This window comes from Siphateles boraxobius, unplaced genomic scaffold, assembly GCF_051911475.1.
Source record: "Siphateles boraxobius isolate OS27281-9 unplaced genomic scaffold, OSU_SipBor_1 12, whole genome shotgun sequence".
Lineage (NCBI taxonomy): Eukaryota > Metazoa > Chordata > Actinopteri > Cypriniformes > Leuciscidae > Siphateles > Siphateles boraxobius.
Window position 1 is genome coordinate 4,309,368 of NW_027508722.1, and position 16,521 is coordinate 4,325,888.

At 35.7% G+C, this 16,521-nt stretch overlaps 2 protein-coding genes across 2 annotated transcripts; one reads left to right on the forward strand and one right to left on the reverse strand.

Annotated features, from left to right (window-relative positions):
• Positions 1 to 16: 16 nt before the first annotated feature.
• tfpt (TCF3 (E2A) fusion partner) lies at positions 17 to 6,458 on the forward strand. The gene is made up of 6 exons (XM_077206837.1): positions 17 to 259; positions 581 to 805; positions 1,808 to 1,878; positions 3,443 to 3,512; positions 3,662 to 3,796; positions 4,696 to 6,458. Exons 2-6 carry the CDS (start codon positions 581 to 583, stop codon positions 4,768 to 4,770), a joined length of 576 nt encoding a protein of 191 aa, XP_077062952.1. The 5' UTR covers positions 17 to 259; the 3' UTR covers positions 4,771 to 6,458.
• mrpl51 (mitochondrial ribosomal protein L51) lies at positions 4,825 to 7,336 on the reverse strand. The gene is made up of 4 exons (XM_077206844.1): positions 7,175 to 7,336; positions 6,953 to 7,017; positions 6,737 to 6,844; positions 4,825 to 5,656 (listed from the first exon to the last, which is right to left on the reverse strand). Exons 2-4 carry the CDS (start codon positions 7,014 to 7,016, stop codon positions 5,460 to 5,462), a joined length of 369 nt encoding a protein of 122 aa, XP_077062959.1. The 5' UTR covers position 7,017; positions 7,175 to 7,336; the 3' UTR covers positions 4,825 to 5,459.
• Positions 7,337 to 16,521: the final 9,185 nt, after the last annotated feature.

The window sequence follows — 16,521 nt, forward strand, 5'->3', positions numbered from 1 at the left end:
GTTGGTGACGCATGTGGATTGGCTCAACGGTCAATTACGTGTTTAACACGCGTCTCATGTTAGATCGCGTTGTTTTGAGAGCTGTAATGTAGCTAAAAATGATTTTTTTTCCCGTTTTATTTTATTATATAACATAGGCTAATACATGCTTTGGTTGGATGCATCGATTAAATTATATGTAGACGGAACTAAAAGATATCTTTAGTATTTACAATAAACGGACATCATGTGCGGCTCTTTATAGCATCACTAACTAAAGGTGAGTACAGAGCTGAATCTAACCCAATCAGTAAAACTGCTAAAAACGAACAGTTTTTAATAATGTAAATTACATTAGCCTATTAATAAGCATATCATACTGCTGAACAGAAACGACCCATGTGAGAATGTCATAGAAAAGCATGCTTAGTTTATAGTTGGTCAGTAATATTATTTCCAACATTATCTGTAATGTAACTGTACAAACTGAATATTGTGTGAGAAAGTGCACCTATGATGAATGGACTATGCATCTGTTGAACAACACTTCTTGTGTATGTAAGACAAATAAATCATTGTTGTGTTTGTTCATGTGCTTCAGATGATGGAGGATTTCTCAGGTCTGGCTTTACCTCCACTGTTTGGGGGTCACATTCTGGAAGCGGAGCTGGAGACGGGGGGAGTGGAGCTGGGCCCCAGCGGCAGTGAGCTCCTGGAGGATGATGGGGCCCCTGCCGGCCCCGCACAGGATGGGGACGACGAGAGGAGAGAGCAGGACAAAAGCAAGTATCAAGCTCTCAGCAAGAAGTGCAAAGAGATTGAACAGGTGAACCGCTTTTGCATTTGACCTAAACAGTAGAGCAGGGGGGTTCACACTGGGGTCCGGGTACAAGACTAGAGAAAAACTGTTAATAAATCAATTAGGTTAAAATTAATGAATAAAAATGTGAATTATTTTTTTCAAAAGTTATTTATCTATAGATTAATTTAGATTTATCAATAATCTTTATAGATTTATCAATAATGTATTTATTTTAATATAAATAAACAAAAATAGTAAATTAAATAAATAATAAATTTAACAGTACATTACTATAGCAAGTGTACTGTATATACTATACTATACTATACTGTGTTTGTGTGTATGTATGTATATATATATATATATATATACACACAAACGCACACATGCAGAATATAGTAAAAATATATTTAGTATTCAAATGGTCTTTTATTTTTTTTACATTTTTGAATTACTTATTTAATATTTATATTAATATTTTGCTTAAGGAAATAAAATAGTAATTAGCTATTAATCTATTGAATAGATTAATCAAAGTGTTTATTTATTTATTTTAATATATGTAAACAAAAAATAGATTGCATTTGAATAAATAATACAAGTAACAGTAGAATCAATGTCTAAATGGGGTGTGTATAATAGATATACGTCTGTTGTATTTCCGGATGGGGTTCCTCACACGAGGATGATCATATTTGGGGGTCCGTGGCATTTAAAAGATTAAAAAGCCCCTGGTGTTGTGGTACATTTTCCTCCAAAAAAGTTGTTCCATTACTATATAACTTTCTTTTTTTATGGGGAACATCAAAAGGTCAATTTTGAGTGGAAAATTGGAAAACAGTGGTCAGAATATTCTTCAGAAATTCACCTTTTGTTGTTCCATGGACAAAATTCAATAATGTGTCACAGATTTGGAACGATGAGAATGTGTGTAAATGGTTATAGATTTCTAATTTTTGGCTGATCTGTCCATTTAATTTTAAGGCTTCTTGACTAAAAGTCCCATGAAACCGTTCTCTATCTCAGGTAAACGAGAAGATTTTGGGACGGCTTCACCAGGTCCAAAGACTGACACGCAGACTGAGGAAAGAAAGAAGGTACATGCACTTTGTTTTAGAACGAAACACTAGTGATGGTCATTTTAAATGTTATCACTCCTGAGTTTGCCATGAATATAAAAGTGAGTCCGGAGGGGATATTTGTTTTTAATGACCCTACATGTTCGATTAAAACATCAAAATATGAATCATTATTATCATAATCAGTTTTAAATATTTGGTTTGTGGTCTCTTATTTTTGCATGTTCATAATTTCTTTGTATGACAGCCTGGCTGGCCAAAAATAATGTTGCACAATTTGGCATATTTCATTGCGTTATCACAAATTAAACAATCGACTACAATATGCTTACAAAATCGTAATATTTGAATAAAGGATGAAGATGTCAATTTTCCTAGACTGGACATCAATTTTGCGCATTTCTGTAAATAAAAAAACACCAGTGCATATTACTAAAAGCATAAGTGGAATAACTATGGTTGCTACTAATGATATATTTTTTTTCAATTGGTCAATTAATCTAATGATTCTGTAATTTCTGCCATTTTTTAAAAACATTTTATTCAAACATTTCTTCATGAAAATTATTCACAAATAAAATAATACCCAACATAAAAAATCAAGTGGCAAGAATTAAAAGGCATTTATCACTAACATAAATGTCCATGAGTCCAACATAAATTCAGCCCAACAATGGCTAGTGCTGATTATATCCGCAAATGTATTTGTATTATTTATTTAAAGGGGTCCTAATATGCTTTTCCACTTTTTCAACGGTAGTGTGTAATGTTGCTGTTTGAGCAATACGTTTTTTCCTGATCTTATGAAGTCACAATGTTCCTCATTTAAATAATCCCTGCCCACAGAACAAGCAGAAAGTGGACGAGGCCTGACTGAGCTGCTGCTATGACAAAGAGAGACTGTTTTTTCCACTTCTTTTCCAAAACTTATTAGTTTGACCTTCCTAAGGCTGACAAACTTTATTTTTGTTGACAAATTTCACAATTAAATTGTGGATAACATCATATCTATAATGTAGGCCTATAAGAAAATGACAAAAAACAAACATACCACTATGAGAAGTCTTGTGAAATCTGCACAGAGTTTGCAAAGTATGTGCATGAAATCCGTTTTGCACTGTCCTCTTGTTCTTTAACATTGTCTGAAGTGAGCTGAAATTTATGCCATAGTTAAAATTTACACTAGAGAAGAGCTCGCAGTCATGGAGGGGCGGGACATTTCCCGAACATGTGCTGTCAATCACAATACACTGGGCCAGCTGACTAATCACAGCACATTTCATATTTTGGAAGGAGGGGCTTCATCAAAATCAATGTTCAAACCAGACTGGGGAGAGAGGTGCTGTAATAATGTGGAATATAATGTGATTTTGAACAATCAAGCATGAAAATGTAGTCTTGCACACCCCAAAAACTAAATTAAGACTTCGTAAAAAGGCATAATAGGACCCCTTTTATATTTCAGGTTAGGTTCTCTCCTAACGAATGCTGTAAAGAGAACCCTGTCCCTTGGTAGTGTCATAATATTACAATATAACATAGTCATCATAACACAGCGTAACATCTGCTCATGTGTGCTCAGGTTTCTCATGAAGACTCTGGACTCGTATGGAGATGATTACAGGACGGCACAGCTCACCATCCCACTAGAGGTGAGGAACAAAAACTTCTTTAACATAAAGCTGTGTTCACACCCAATTCCGATTCGGCTTTTAAATCGGATTTATTTGAAAGTTATTCAACTTTATTTGTTCTAACACTGAAGCTGATGACACACTAAACGCTTGATGTGTTCAAACAGGATGAAGGAAAGGCTTTAGATCCCGCTCTCGGTGGTGATGAAGACGGCTCTTCTCCAGCGTTTGCTCTTCAGTCCGCAGGGGGACCCAAGAAAAAGAGGCATCGGGTTCCCAAGGACAGAGAGAGAGACGCACAGGTATAACACTCATTTCTGTGATGCGAAATGAATTTTCAGCATCATTACTCCAGTCTTCAGTGTCACATGATCCTTCAGAAATCAGTCTAATTCTTATTATTAAATTTGAAAAGTTGTTAGTTGTGCTTCACATTTTTTACTGGAAACCATGATTAATGTAATGTTTAACCATTCTTTAATAAATATATGAAGTTCAAAAAAACATTTATATGAAATATAATGTTTTTGTAACTTTACTGTCACTTTTGATCAATTTATTGCATCCTTGCTGAGTATTAATTAAAAAAAGGTCCCACTTTATATTAAGTGGCTTTAACTACTATGTACTAACATTGAAATTAATAATATGATACAATGGACTTATTGTGTACATGCACGTATTTACATTGTACTTATATTTTGAAAATACCAGCATGTAGTTACAGCTGTAATTAATTTATGTAATTACACAGTTGACCCTTCCCTGACACCTTAAACCGACCCATACCACCACACCTGACCCTAACCTTACCCGTATCACACCTCAATAGCAGCAAAAGTGTTTTACAATACAACATGAACACAATAAGTACATTATACTTATTTTTCAATATAAGTACATAATACTTAAAGCCACTTAATATAAAGTGGGACCAAAAAAAAAACATCATACTGATCACAAACACTTGAATGGTAGTGTATGCAGGTAATATTACACTCTAGAGAATGCGTCACTTTAGAAAGGGGACGTACATCTCCAATAACTCTTTAAAAACATCACACCTTCCTCAAGACACGTGATTTGAGGAGTTACTTGAACAAATGTTGCAGAACCACGACCTCAACTATGATCAGTAATGATGGTGACGCTTGCGCCATTATAGTGACAATATTAAGATGCGTGTTGCGTTTCCCCACAGATGGAGTCGGAGCAGCCGGTCATTACAGAGGGTCCGTTCACCGGATTCCCCAGTCCTAGTTCCCTCTCGCACTAATCCCAGAGCAGAAACACCCTCTGCACCACCACACTTACAGGAAATCAGACTGGCTGAATGAGAAATGCTTTATTTTTTTATAAGTAAATTAGTGTAGAGCATTTTTATGTAAGCTTGTTTCCGCCACAGGATTAAAAGAAATATAATTGCAACTTTTTTCCTAGCAATTCTGAGTGGAATTCAGAGTTTTTCCTCTGAATTGTGATACTCAAAACTTGGAATTGCAAGTCATAAATTGTGAGATTATGCAAGGGAAAAAAAGTCAGAAGTGTGAGGTATGAATTTACAAATATAAAAAGTAATTGCAACCTTTTAATCTCCTAACTCTGATTTTTTTTTTTGACGCTCAGTTCCACATTAAACTACAATTCTGAGGAATAAAAAAAGATAGATATATTGTTTATATCTCACAATCAAAACTTTTTGTGAGATACAAAATTGGAATCGAGTCAAAGTCCAAATTGTGAGATATAAAACTAAATGTCAGAACTGTGAGTTGACCCTTTTTTTTATTTCGTGGAAGAAACAAGCTTGCATACATTTGATCTCAAACCTTGACATTGATCTTTTGTAATGATAAAGACGTTGTGACAAAGATGTTTTTTTTACAGTTTAATAAACAGAGCTGCAGCTTTTGACACAACTGAACTTCACATGGATACAAATGAAGACACAAACGCCATTTCAGTCTATCTGTGTTTGCCGTATCTGTTGAAGCGGCGGTACAGAAAGCTGATCCTCTTGTCCAGGATGTGCTTGTCCTCCGTCATCATCCGGTCTCCTACCATCCGCTTCTTTCTGATGAGCCGCTGAAGCTCTATCCCACTGAAACCTCGGAGCCACACGGGCCCTTTGATCAGGTCTTTTGGGTGGGCTTTAAAATCCCCTGCAGGCAAACACAGTCAGCACAGCGTTACACGACTCTGTGAGAACAATACAGCAGTTCCACATACAAGTGCTGGCCCAAAAGTATAACGAAAAAATAAGATTAAAGGGGTCCTGACATGGATCTTTTAAAATGATTTGGCAACACTTTACAATATGGTTCATTAGGTAACATTAGTTAGCTACCTTAGTTAACAAGAACTAAGAATGAACAATACTTCTACAGCATTTATTAATCTTAGTTAATATTTCAACATTTACTAATACGTTACTAAAATGAAAGGTTGTATTTGTTAATATTAGTTAATGCACTGTGAACTAACATGAACAAACAATGAACAGCTGATTTTTATTAAATTACATTAACAAAGATTAATAAATGCTGTAACAAATGTATTGCTCATTGTTCGTTCCTGTTAATTAATACATTAATGAACCTTATTGTCCGTGTGTTATGATTTCCATCCTGGTTGACCAGTTTTGGGTTCAATACTTTTCACAACCGAGTTAAAAAAGACAAGTATTTTAAGCGCGTCTCAGATTTAAACCTCGATAGCAAAATGAGACACATTAGAGAACTTGGAAGAGCCATTCATGTTTATGAGTCAAATTTAATCAGTTCAGAATGCAATGATTTATTTGCATCATTCCTAGTTTACAGAACTTCTTGTGCGGCATTTTACACTCTTATTAAGAAGATAAATATAAAATAATTGTGAATAAATAATCTGTATATTTTTTTGCTGTGCATGTTATGTTATTTTTGTGCATGCATAAAATAAAAAAGAGTATTATTTAAAAAATATATATTGTATTACAAATTTTTCATCTAATCAATTTGAGGTCAACTACATTGGCGAAATGGTGAAAGTGAGTTCTGGTGTTCCTACACCACATTTTTACAGTAGTTCATGAATACTGGATGAGGATTTATAAAACCCTTTTTTTATAAAGGGTTTTATAAATGACTGAACTTTATTAAGGACTACAACACATTTCTTATAGAAATACAAAGACGAACACCATTTAAAAATAGCAATAAATTAAGGGTTAACTGTACATGCGTAAATAAGTCACTCACCCAATATCCCAATGTTGTCATAAACTCCAAACATGCTTCTCTTCTCCGTCCATCGATCCACCTCTTTCAGTTTAGGAATGGCGTGCATTCGTATTCTAGCACAAGAACCTTTGTGATACAGGACATGCAACATTTACTCATATTAAACAAGGAAGCAAAAGGACAATATGCACAATTAATCAGATATAATAATGAATTGAGAATCCACACACACACCTGTGCTGAAGTGTCTCGCGCAGAAAGTCCCCGCGCGACTAAACAGTCCTCCAAACACAGACATGCTGCAAAACCATTTACAACGCACATTTACTCTCAAGCATTACATCTACATCAATGACAGTGTGAAGAATGTGTTCATAAAGCTCTTGTAATCATGACCTTCAGTCGCGAGCACTGTGACATTAGATCCTGTCGCTCTGTCTTTTAAAAGCGCTTTACCTTCAGAGAATCCCCGTTGGAAGTTAGAAAGTGTTTCAAACCACAGTTGGATGCTGCTAAATACTTTAAAACTTCGGAAATCCTCCAGGTAAATCTAGCGATACCGCTGTATTATCCATGTGCACACACTACCACCGCAGCCATTTAACGCCTTTCAGAATAAAAGTCACATTGTTTATGCAGAATACAATTTTTTTTGTTTATGATTGTTCTTGTTTATGGTAATCCCCACAGACGTAAGTAATGAGTTTGATTGTATGTAAATTCGACTTGCTATAATATTTTTCAACCTCCACTAGCAAGCTTGCGTTAGATATATATCACCTCTGTATTGAACATTAACATTGGTTAGAATCTTTCAAAGGCAATTTTCTTAGTCACGTTTTACTCATACATAGTAGAGACATTCTACAATTCATATCTATTAATGATTATTATATATTTGGTGCTCCATATGTTTCAGTTTGCTTGAAATTGCTTTGATGTCCCTTTAATTGAGTGTCCTTTTTGAAGTGAGTAGATTTGGAGTTTAAAATTTTAAGGATCATTTTTTAAATCATATTTTATACATTTTATTTCTAAAATCGAAATACTTATAATATAATTGTCTTCAAATTAAGAAAATATTTAAACGTTTTGTCAACTATTTTATTTTGTGAAGCTGGGGAACAATAGTCCAACAAAGGTGGGGAAGAAGGGAAGAAAAGGGGGAAGTAAGAAAAAGAGAAGGGGAAGAAGAGAAAAAAATGAAGAAAAGAAAGGCTGAAATTTGATGTTCAAAGATATGCCTTCATTCACAGGATAGGTCTTATGCACTGATCTATATAATGACTGGATAGCTCATGACGGCCTATCTGTCTGCAGTCCCGGAGGCTGCATTTTCAAGACCCCACTTCTAGGACCGCATTTCTAAGACCCTAGTTTTTTGTGACAGCGCCACCTACCGAGTCGGAGAACCGCAGTCCCAGGAACGCATTTCCACGACCCTAGTTTTGGAGGACCGAAAAAAGTGCCACCAATGCAATATTTCCATCCAGTTTTAACTACATTAGAGTGTTTTTTTTCTTTCAAGTTTTATTACACCCAAATACTACTTTCTTTATTGCAATTAAACCAGGTTCCTAGGAATGTTGAGAAATTATTGGGTCTAAGTAGCATATAATAACTCAAGTAAAATAAACAAGGAATCATTTTATAGTCTTTTCAGTCACTATGGACCACATTTTCAAGTACATAGGGAAGACAAGGATGACTCTGATTTAAGATTTTGTATTTTACAAAATAATATAAAACACCTGAACTTGAACACACAAAATATTTTACAAAATAATATATAACTGAAATTGAACACACAAAATATTTTACAAAATAATATATAAAAACTGAAATTGAACACACAAAATATTTTACAAAATAATATATAACCACTGAACTTGAACACACACAAAAAAAACAAATTTGATCATGACCTGAACCACATAGACAGAACTTCAATGGATGGACAAACACATGGACAACATCATCACTGACTCCTAAGAGAGAGAAAGAGAAGTGATTTAAATAAGGAACATTTAGTTGACCATGTTCTACTCTCTAATTTTAAATTTCATATTTAAAAGATCTTAGTTACCACAGAGTAATGATAATGATAAAAATAATGATATCAATCTCCATACCAATTAATTTTCATAATACAATTATTGCATACTGTTCAAAGATTTGAAAAAAAAAATGATTTTGATGTTCTCGGAACAAAGGTTCTAGAAACACTCATGTCGTTTCTTGAAAAACATTTTTAAGTTAATTTCATATAAATAAATAGACATAAATTTGGCCTAAGCCTAGTGCTTAACCAATTTATTTATTTATCTTTTGTCATACTATTGCCTACCCTGAGCTGTGTCCTTGATAGCACTTCATATAGAGTACAGTATACAGTAAATGACACAATCTAACACATGGGATTTCAATTATTATAATGGCCTCTCGGATATGTCTGACTATTAAAATGTCATATGTCTCAACCAACTTTATAAAACCATGTCAAAATGAAGAGACGTACACATAACATGTATTGTGGGTAACGTTAAACAGGCTGACTGTGAGCAGGTGACAGTGAAAACATTAAGATTATTTTAACTGAATTAAAATGGAAAAACAATGAGTAATAAACAAGCGTTCAGAACAAACATGCTACAGTTTATTGTGCTGTAAATAAGTCAACACAGGCTTATCATGCAACAGTTCCGTTAAATGAACGTGCTAACAATTCATTTTCCAGCATTAGAGGCTAATATATGATGGCTATGCATTCAAGACTGTTTAGCAAATCACCAGCACGTTGGCAACGTTAACTTTCCAATGAAATGCATCAAAATTGTTTTTAAAGTTAAACAAATAAAAATTTATTCGAATTTGATACTCACACTCTGAATGTCATTCATCTTCGCTGGTCCTCTAATTCGATAGGTGGCGCTGTCACTAAAAACCTAGGGTCCTAGAAATGCGGTCCTAGAAGTGGGGTCCTGAAAATGCAGCCTCCGTGTCGGCAGGCAGATGCTAGGCTACTCTTCTAAACCATAGACATCATATAGATAGACGCCCTATCGACCGCTACTGCCTATTGGTGCGGACGAGCCGTGGGGCCGCCATCTTAAACCGGTCACCCGCTCCGCTCAGTGTAATCTGTTTGGCAGGTGCAATGAGCTGCCAGCGCATTTAATTAATCATATCTCACTGAATACCGAACAGATTTTCACGCGGGTTTTTTTGCTGCAAAGGTCATACACGTAGCTACGATACAGGACACATTGAATATTTTGTTCACAAAATTCAACTAATAGTACGGTAATGTTAAATGTTAAATCTTACTTGTGTAAAGTAATCCCCGAGTGATGGTCCGCCGATTTGAGCAGGAATATACTGCACAGTGCTCTGAAATCTACTGCTGCTATGCAACGCAAATAGGAGTATGACCTGCTTAATATGGCGGCCGCATTTCTTGCGCCACAGCGGCCAATAGGGCATCTAGTCTCTATATGATATCTATGTTCTAAACTGCCATCAGGCAGTGAAGCCACCGGAAGTGTTCGAGGGGCCATCTTACGATTCCCTACCAGCAGAGGGCTCCAACGCCCCTTATACAGAGATTGGTAGGCCCGACGGCACTTTTAAGATGAACCGCTGAGCAGCATACAAGTGTAAATCGACGTTTACAAAAGGACGTCGAAAAACTGCCACAGGTTGTAATTCAAGCCCTATAAGTAGTTATTTATATGCAAAATTGTCGCTATGCTCGTGTTGTTTTCTCCGAGGCAAGAGTAAGTTAACGGTAATGCTGCTGCTTCTTTAACAAGCAACGATAAAACAGTCAACAGTAGCCTATAAGAAACATCAGAGCAGCAATAATCACAATTAAGTGTCCAATAGCGACACCATTTAACAGCTTCAAAAGAGCTTTGTGCAGAGTCCGTTTATCATTACATTAACCCATACAATTTGTGTTATGCATGTCCTGAACATGTACTTGCTAGGCACACACTTTATATGAACAAACTATTAATCTATAAAACACAATCGGTCTTCCGACCTCGTTGCAGGGGGTGAGAGAGTGCGCACGCGCGCGCGGCCGGGGCTCTCTTTCTCTGCTCGTTCTTATGCGCCCTGTCCACTGATCTAAATAATTCGTTGTTACGACGACTTTGTTCCCTCGTTTTAATAAATCGTGGACACGTTGAACTAATTCCCTCCCTCGTTTTGATTTAACGAATGACAACATGGCGACAATATAGTAAAACGAGGGAACAAATTAGTATAACGTGCTGAGGTATTATTAATTTGTGGCCACTAAACAATATTCACAAAAATATAGGCTAGGTCTTTAGCATTCACTATATAATTAATAGTATCAAACTGTTTTTCTTAACAGTGAAGATAGCTCTTCAGTGAAGGCCGACTAGTGTGTTCTCATACAGCTTTTTATTACTTTTGCAAAGAAATTGCCGTTTTTTAATAAACTGGAAAAAATTCCGACTTTAAACAAATACCCATTTAAATGCTTAGGATGTTTGCGTTGTGAGAATGTACAGGGATACTTTATATTTAAAAATTGTCTCTCGTCAGGCAATGTTTTTTCAGTCAAATCATAAATAGAACGCGTGAGCTCACTAGGGAATACCAATATGGCGGCGCGGTGACTTCACTGTTTATGACGTCATGAGCTATCCAGTCATTCTATATAGATCAGTGGTCTTATGATACATTTTCCGGTTTCTTCGTGTGTGACGCAGTAAATCACGCATTTACTGTATATTACACTTGCAGCTGTTCACCAAGACCGTGGTTCGAATCCAGCTAAAGACAACTTTTTGTAATATTTATTATTTGAATAAATAATCATTATTTTTGAATGCATATTGTTCCGGTGTTAATAAAATATACATATTTAATTTGTTTGTTGTGTTTTTGACATTCTATCATGTAAAATAATGTTATTTCATTATTATGCAGTGAACAGTTAAAGATGCAAATTATCAAATAGTAACTAATATGCTGTAAAATGTTTCACAAGAATAACAAAATGTACAAATTATATTTTTATATACAAATGTTATATTGTTGCAGTGTAGGCTACTGATAAGATATTGTTATAATAAAGTAAAAGTAAATAAGCTAATTTTTTAATGCATACTGTTCCAGTGTTTATAAAATATACATATGTAATTTGTTTGTTGTTTTTTGATATTCTTTCCTGAAAAAAAAATGTTATTTGCATTATTATGCAACGAACAAAGATGCAACCCATTAAATAGTAACTAATATGAAGAATGTCTGTCATAAAAATAACAAAATGTACAAATTATCTTTTTAAATATAATGTTATATTGGTGCAGTGTACTGATGAAATATTGTGTTATATGAAAGTAAAAGTAAATAAGCAAATTCTTTTTGAATGCATACTGTTCCAGTGTTAATAAAATATACATATGTAATTTGTTTGTTGTGTTTTTTTTTAAATATTCTCTCTTAAAAATATATAATTGCCAATGGAACAGTGTTATTATTTAGTAGTTGTTGTATTATTATTGATCTGATTAAGTATTTTTTTAGGTTACATTCAAACAAGACACTTGCAAATCTGTTATTTGTAATGAACAAAGATGCAACCCATTAAATAGTAACTAATATGCTGAAAATGTCAATCACAAGAATAACAAAATGTACAAATTATCTTTTTATATACAAATGTTATATTGTTGCAGTGTTCTGATGAACTAGTGTTATATGAAAGTCAAAGTCAAAAAGAAATCACTTGCCAATTTGTTTTTATTTTCCAATCATGCCAACAGAACAGTAATGAATATTAAAATGTTAAATACCGGTAACATGTTTTAAAAATAAATAAATAAAATGAAAAGTGAAATAGGTTTTCAAAAACAAGAAATAAAATTTTAAATAACGTTAAAAAACTAAATTAAATAATATTCAACACAAGTATTAACTATTTAAACAACTGTTTACACTATATACATGATGCTATATACATGAAAATATATACATTATTTGGAAATGGTTCTCCGCATTTCCTCTAACCACACCTCTTTTGAAACAGTCTCAGTCTGTGGGCAGTACACCCTGCCCCTGTACTGGCTATGTCCTGTTGCACTTGTTTTAAATTGCCCACATTTTTTGCAAGTGTTGGCCATAACAGTTCTCCTGTAGGGTCTCTTGGGCATGGCGTCTGGATTGGCAGTTGGTGAAGCGGGTAAGCGGGTTCCCTGTACAGCTGTTGGCTGTAACAGTGGCTGTATCATTTGCATCCCCTGGACCATTGGGATGCCCTGGACCCTTGGGATGCCCTGGATCATTTGCACTCCCTGGATCATTGACACACCCTGAAACATTGGCACACCCTGGAAACCTGGTGCTGATGGTATAAGTATATTTGGTACCATCTGCAGTGATGCTCCAGGTGCAGATGGTGTCAGCAACGTCTGACTCTGCGCTGGTGCCTTGGGTCTGAGAGGGGGTCGCCCAACAGAAGTCTGCCTCTGCTTTGCCTGACCAGCTGTGCTCTCTGGTAGCTTGTACTGGTGCTGCTCCCCTGGTTGTTCTGGCTCAGTCCGTAGACGTTTGGCAACCTGGAGAGGCTCATGAGCTTCAGGGAGGGGCTGAGGCAACTGAATGTCCTGAAGCAGCACAGACAGCTCCTGCTTTTTCTGTCTTTTGTTGTACCACTGAATCAGGGTGTTCTGGTTAACCTCCACCAGCTGCATCGATGTTCCTCCTGTAGCGTTTATACGCCCGTATAAATATAACTAATCATTATTCATAACGGATTATGATCAATAATTAATAATTTAATTATTTTCAGAATTTACTGTAGCAGAATCAATAGTATGATCATTTTATCAGTTCATCCAATGAACGGAAAGCATAAACAATTATTAATTCTAGGAAATATAATATCTTCCTGGCCAAGAAAGACTAATTCCCAGCTAACAGCTAAATTAAGAAATAATCAAGGGTAAAAGCATAGGTAGCTTTAGATCGCAGTTCAAGACAATAAATCTGTAAGCACACAACACAAGTAATGCTTCTCTTTTCAAATACAAAAAATACTTTATTGATTATAAGACTAACACATAAAACTAATAGTAATAATAGTCATGGTAATAAAACTAACGCAAACACATGCACACGCATTCATACAAGTTGAAGAAAGAAAGAGAGTGAGGAAGAATGGGTTTTAGGAGTCAGATGGTGAGATCCCAAGTTTCTATATGCACTTATAAGACACAACCTGAACGAACCATCAATAATTAATTCCACCCTTTTGTTTCTTAGGTTACTAAATCTGTATCAAAATACACCAGTTCAGTTTAAGAGTCTGGAGGCATTACTTGCTTGTTTGCGTTCCTTTTTTTCTCTTGGGATTCCCTTTCCTCGTAAAAGGGGGTTTCCCGAGCTATTTCGTTGGCTGGTCTCCTCGTGTGCCTGGATAGATCTTGGACAGCCAGTCACGTGGTGTGTTGGCGCGGATGAATGAAAGTCTTTGAAGTTGGAAGCTGGTTTTGCAGTTGAAATGTTAAAACGAAACTTTGCAGCAAAACTTAACTTAGAACCGAGACTTTTAACGAGAAAATAAAGAAAAACTTAGGAAAGAAAATTTAGATGAGAGTAGATGATGATGGCTTGAATGAAACTGTTGAACCCGTTCTTCTGATCTTAATTTGGGTTCTTTGTCTCTACGCGTCTACATGGTTACTATAACCATCGTCTGCTCCACCGGACTTGTTGTTCTGCCGAGACCTTCTTCGAGAGAGAGAGCCCGCCCGACTTCTGTTCTAATCTTCTAGCGCATTATTCTACTAAAGTCTTCTTCCATTTAACTCTGTTCGGGTTTGAGGTTTTAAACTCAAGTGTTTTGTCCCGCCTCCTGGAGGAATTTGGAATTCGGACAATAAGATAAGGTCTTTTCTATCCCCCCCCCCCCCCCTTTCTCTCATCGTGAATCATGTGTTATCTGTGGTCTGCTTACTCATCAGCTCGAACAGAGGATTCAGTTTCAAGTGGAACACAGACAGCGTTGAAGAATTTCTTAGTGAGAAGTTAGATCGAATTTAGAGTCCCCGTTTCATATTTAAATTCAGATTTTCAGATTTTGTTTTTTATTATTATAAATTTCAAACTGAATCAAAGGACCACTATTCATTTTTGTGCTCAATAACGGACGTTAAAAAAACATACATTTTGAAAAAAAAAAAACATTTTCTGTAAAACACGTAGCGTCTGGTTTGAGTTTAATTGATCAGGACATGCTTTACTTATTTTGAGTTGACGTTTTGCTAATAAACATTGTTACACAGATTTCAATCAAGCCACCTTCTGAATTAATAATATATGAGCGTAATGATAGGAAACACGATACACTTTAATTCACACAGGTAATAGTTACAACAATTAGATGACTTATATGTAATTAAGCATAATAGAGGGAATGCACGTGACGTCACCGTTGGCCGGAGTGACTGCAGTTACGCCCACAAGTGGCAAAAAGACTGAGCGGCAGCATTGGTTTTCAGTGTGAATGCTGCGGAAAAACACACAAAACGCGTCTAAAACGGGAAAGACCTTTGAGACTGACTGTAGCCTACAACTAGATTTGACAAGAAATATGAGGAATATTTTTACAGACTACCTAAAGCTACAGAACAGAGAAGCAAATAGATCGCTGCAATTCATAGAAACAACTGGACTCCAGGCAGCGAAAGGTGGATTTGCAGTTATCATTTTTGTGTCAATATGCTGAATTTAGTGGTAAAATAATTCTCTATATATTGTATTGTTATATATTGCAGTGACAACTCATCAATCAAATATTTACCACTGTATATTCTGTATAATTTGACATTTTTAAATAAACACTGACAAAAAACTATACAAGTTTTAAGTCTCTAGACGATATGATGATATATATATAACATTGAAAAGTGATCACCTGGATTTAGACCTGCCTATTTTGTATTTATATAAAGCATTCACAGGCAAATTTGCTGTATGTATTTCCCTGGTGTCGAAATCAGGCACATATAAATGTCAGGAAACACGATTCCTGGCTGCTTGTTAATATCCATGGATCACTGGATCTTTAGTAAGTTGTAAGGAACACTATATTGAGTCCAATCTTTAGTTTAAACTGATAATCGTTTTTTTTACTCGCGTTCTCCCAGTTTCCCCTATTAAATCCAGTCACGCAGCAGCTCTTCTGCCACTCAGTCCGGCTGAGGGGGCGTGTTCCGGCGGGAAAAGTGACGTTAATGCATTCCCGCTATAGACACATACAGGGGTCATAGACAACATATAGAATTGTGTAGTTGAACGATGTTTGATTATAAGTTCGTCAAGAATTGTTTTGTGATGATTCTATGCATTTTTATATGAAAAGTCTCTTGTCTCTGTGGTTTTTAAGAGGTCTCAACAATGAGGTCATTCAAAGGTCTTCAAGAAGGGGGAAGTCTGTTTTACATCTCTGTCATGGGACCTTGGTCCTTAAGAAAGACGTAGTCTGTTAGTCGCAGGGGTCCGGTGACCTATTGTTAGGGCCTCTTGTTTCACCATTTCTGAACAGATCTGTTTTGCCAAATTATAAAACATTGGCAACGTTCTTCCTTTAGTTAAACAATAAAAGGTCCTTTCGGTTGCAGATTCTCTGGAGCCTATGGCTCTGGGTCTGGTGATTTGATTCTGGAATGTGAAGACTCTTTGTGGGATTATGTATGAACAGTCACCTAAAAGCTTCAATTGTGTTTGGTTCATTCTCATTGTCGCTACACTCCCATCACCAA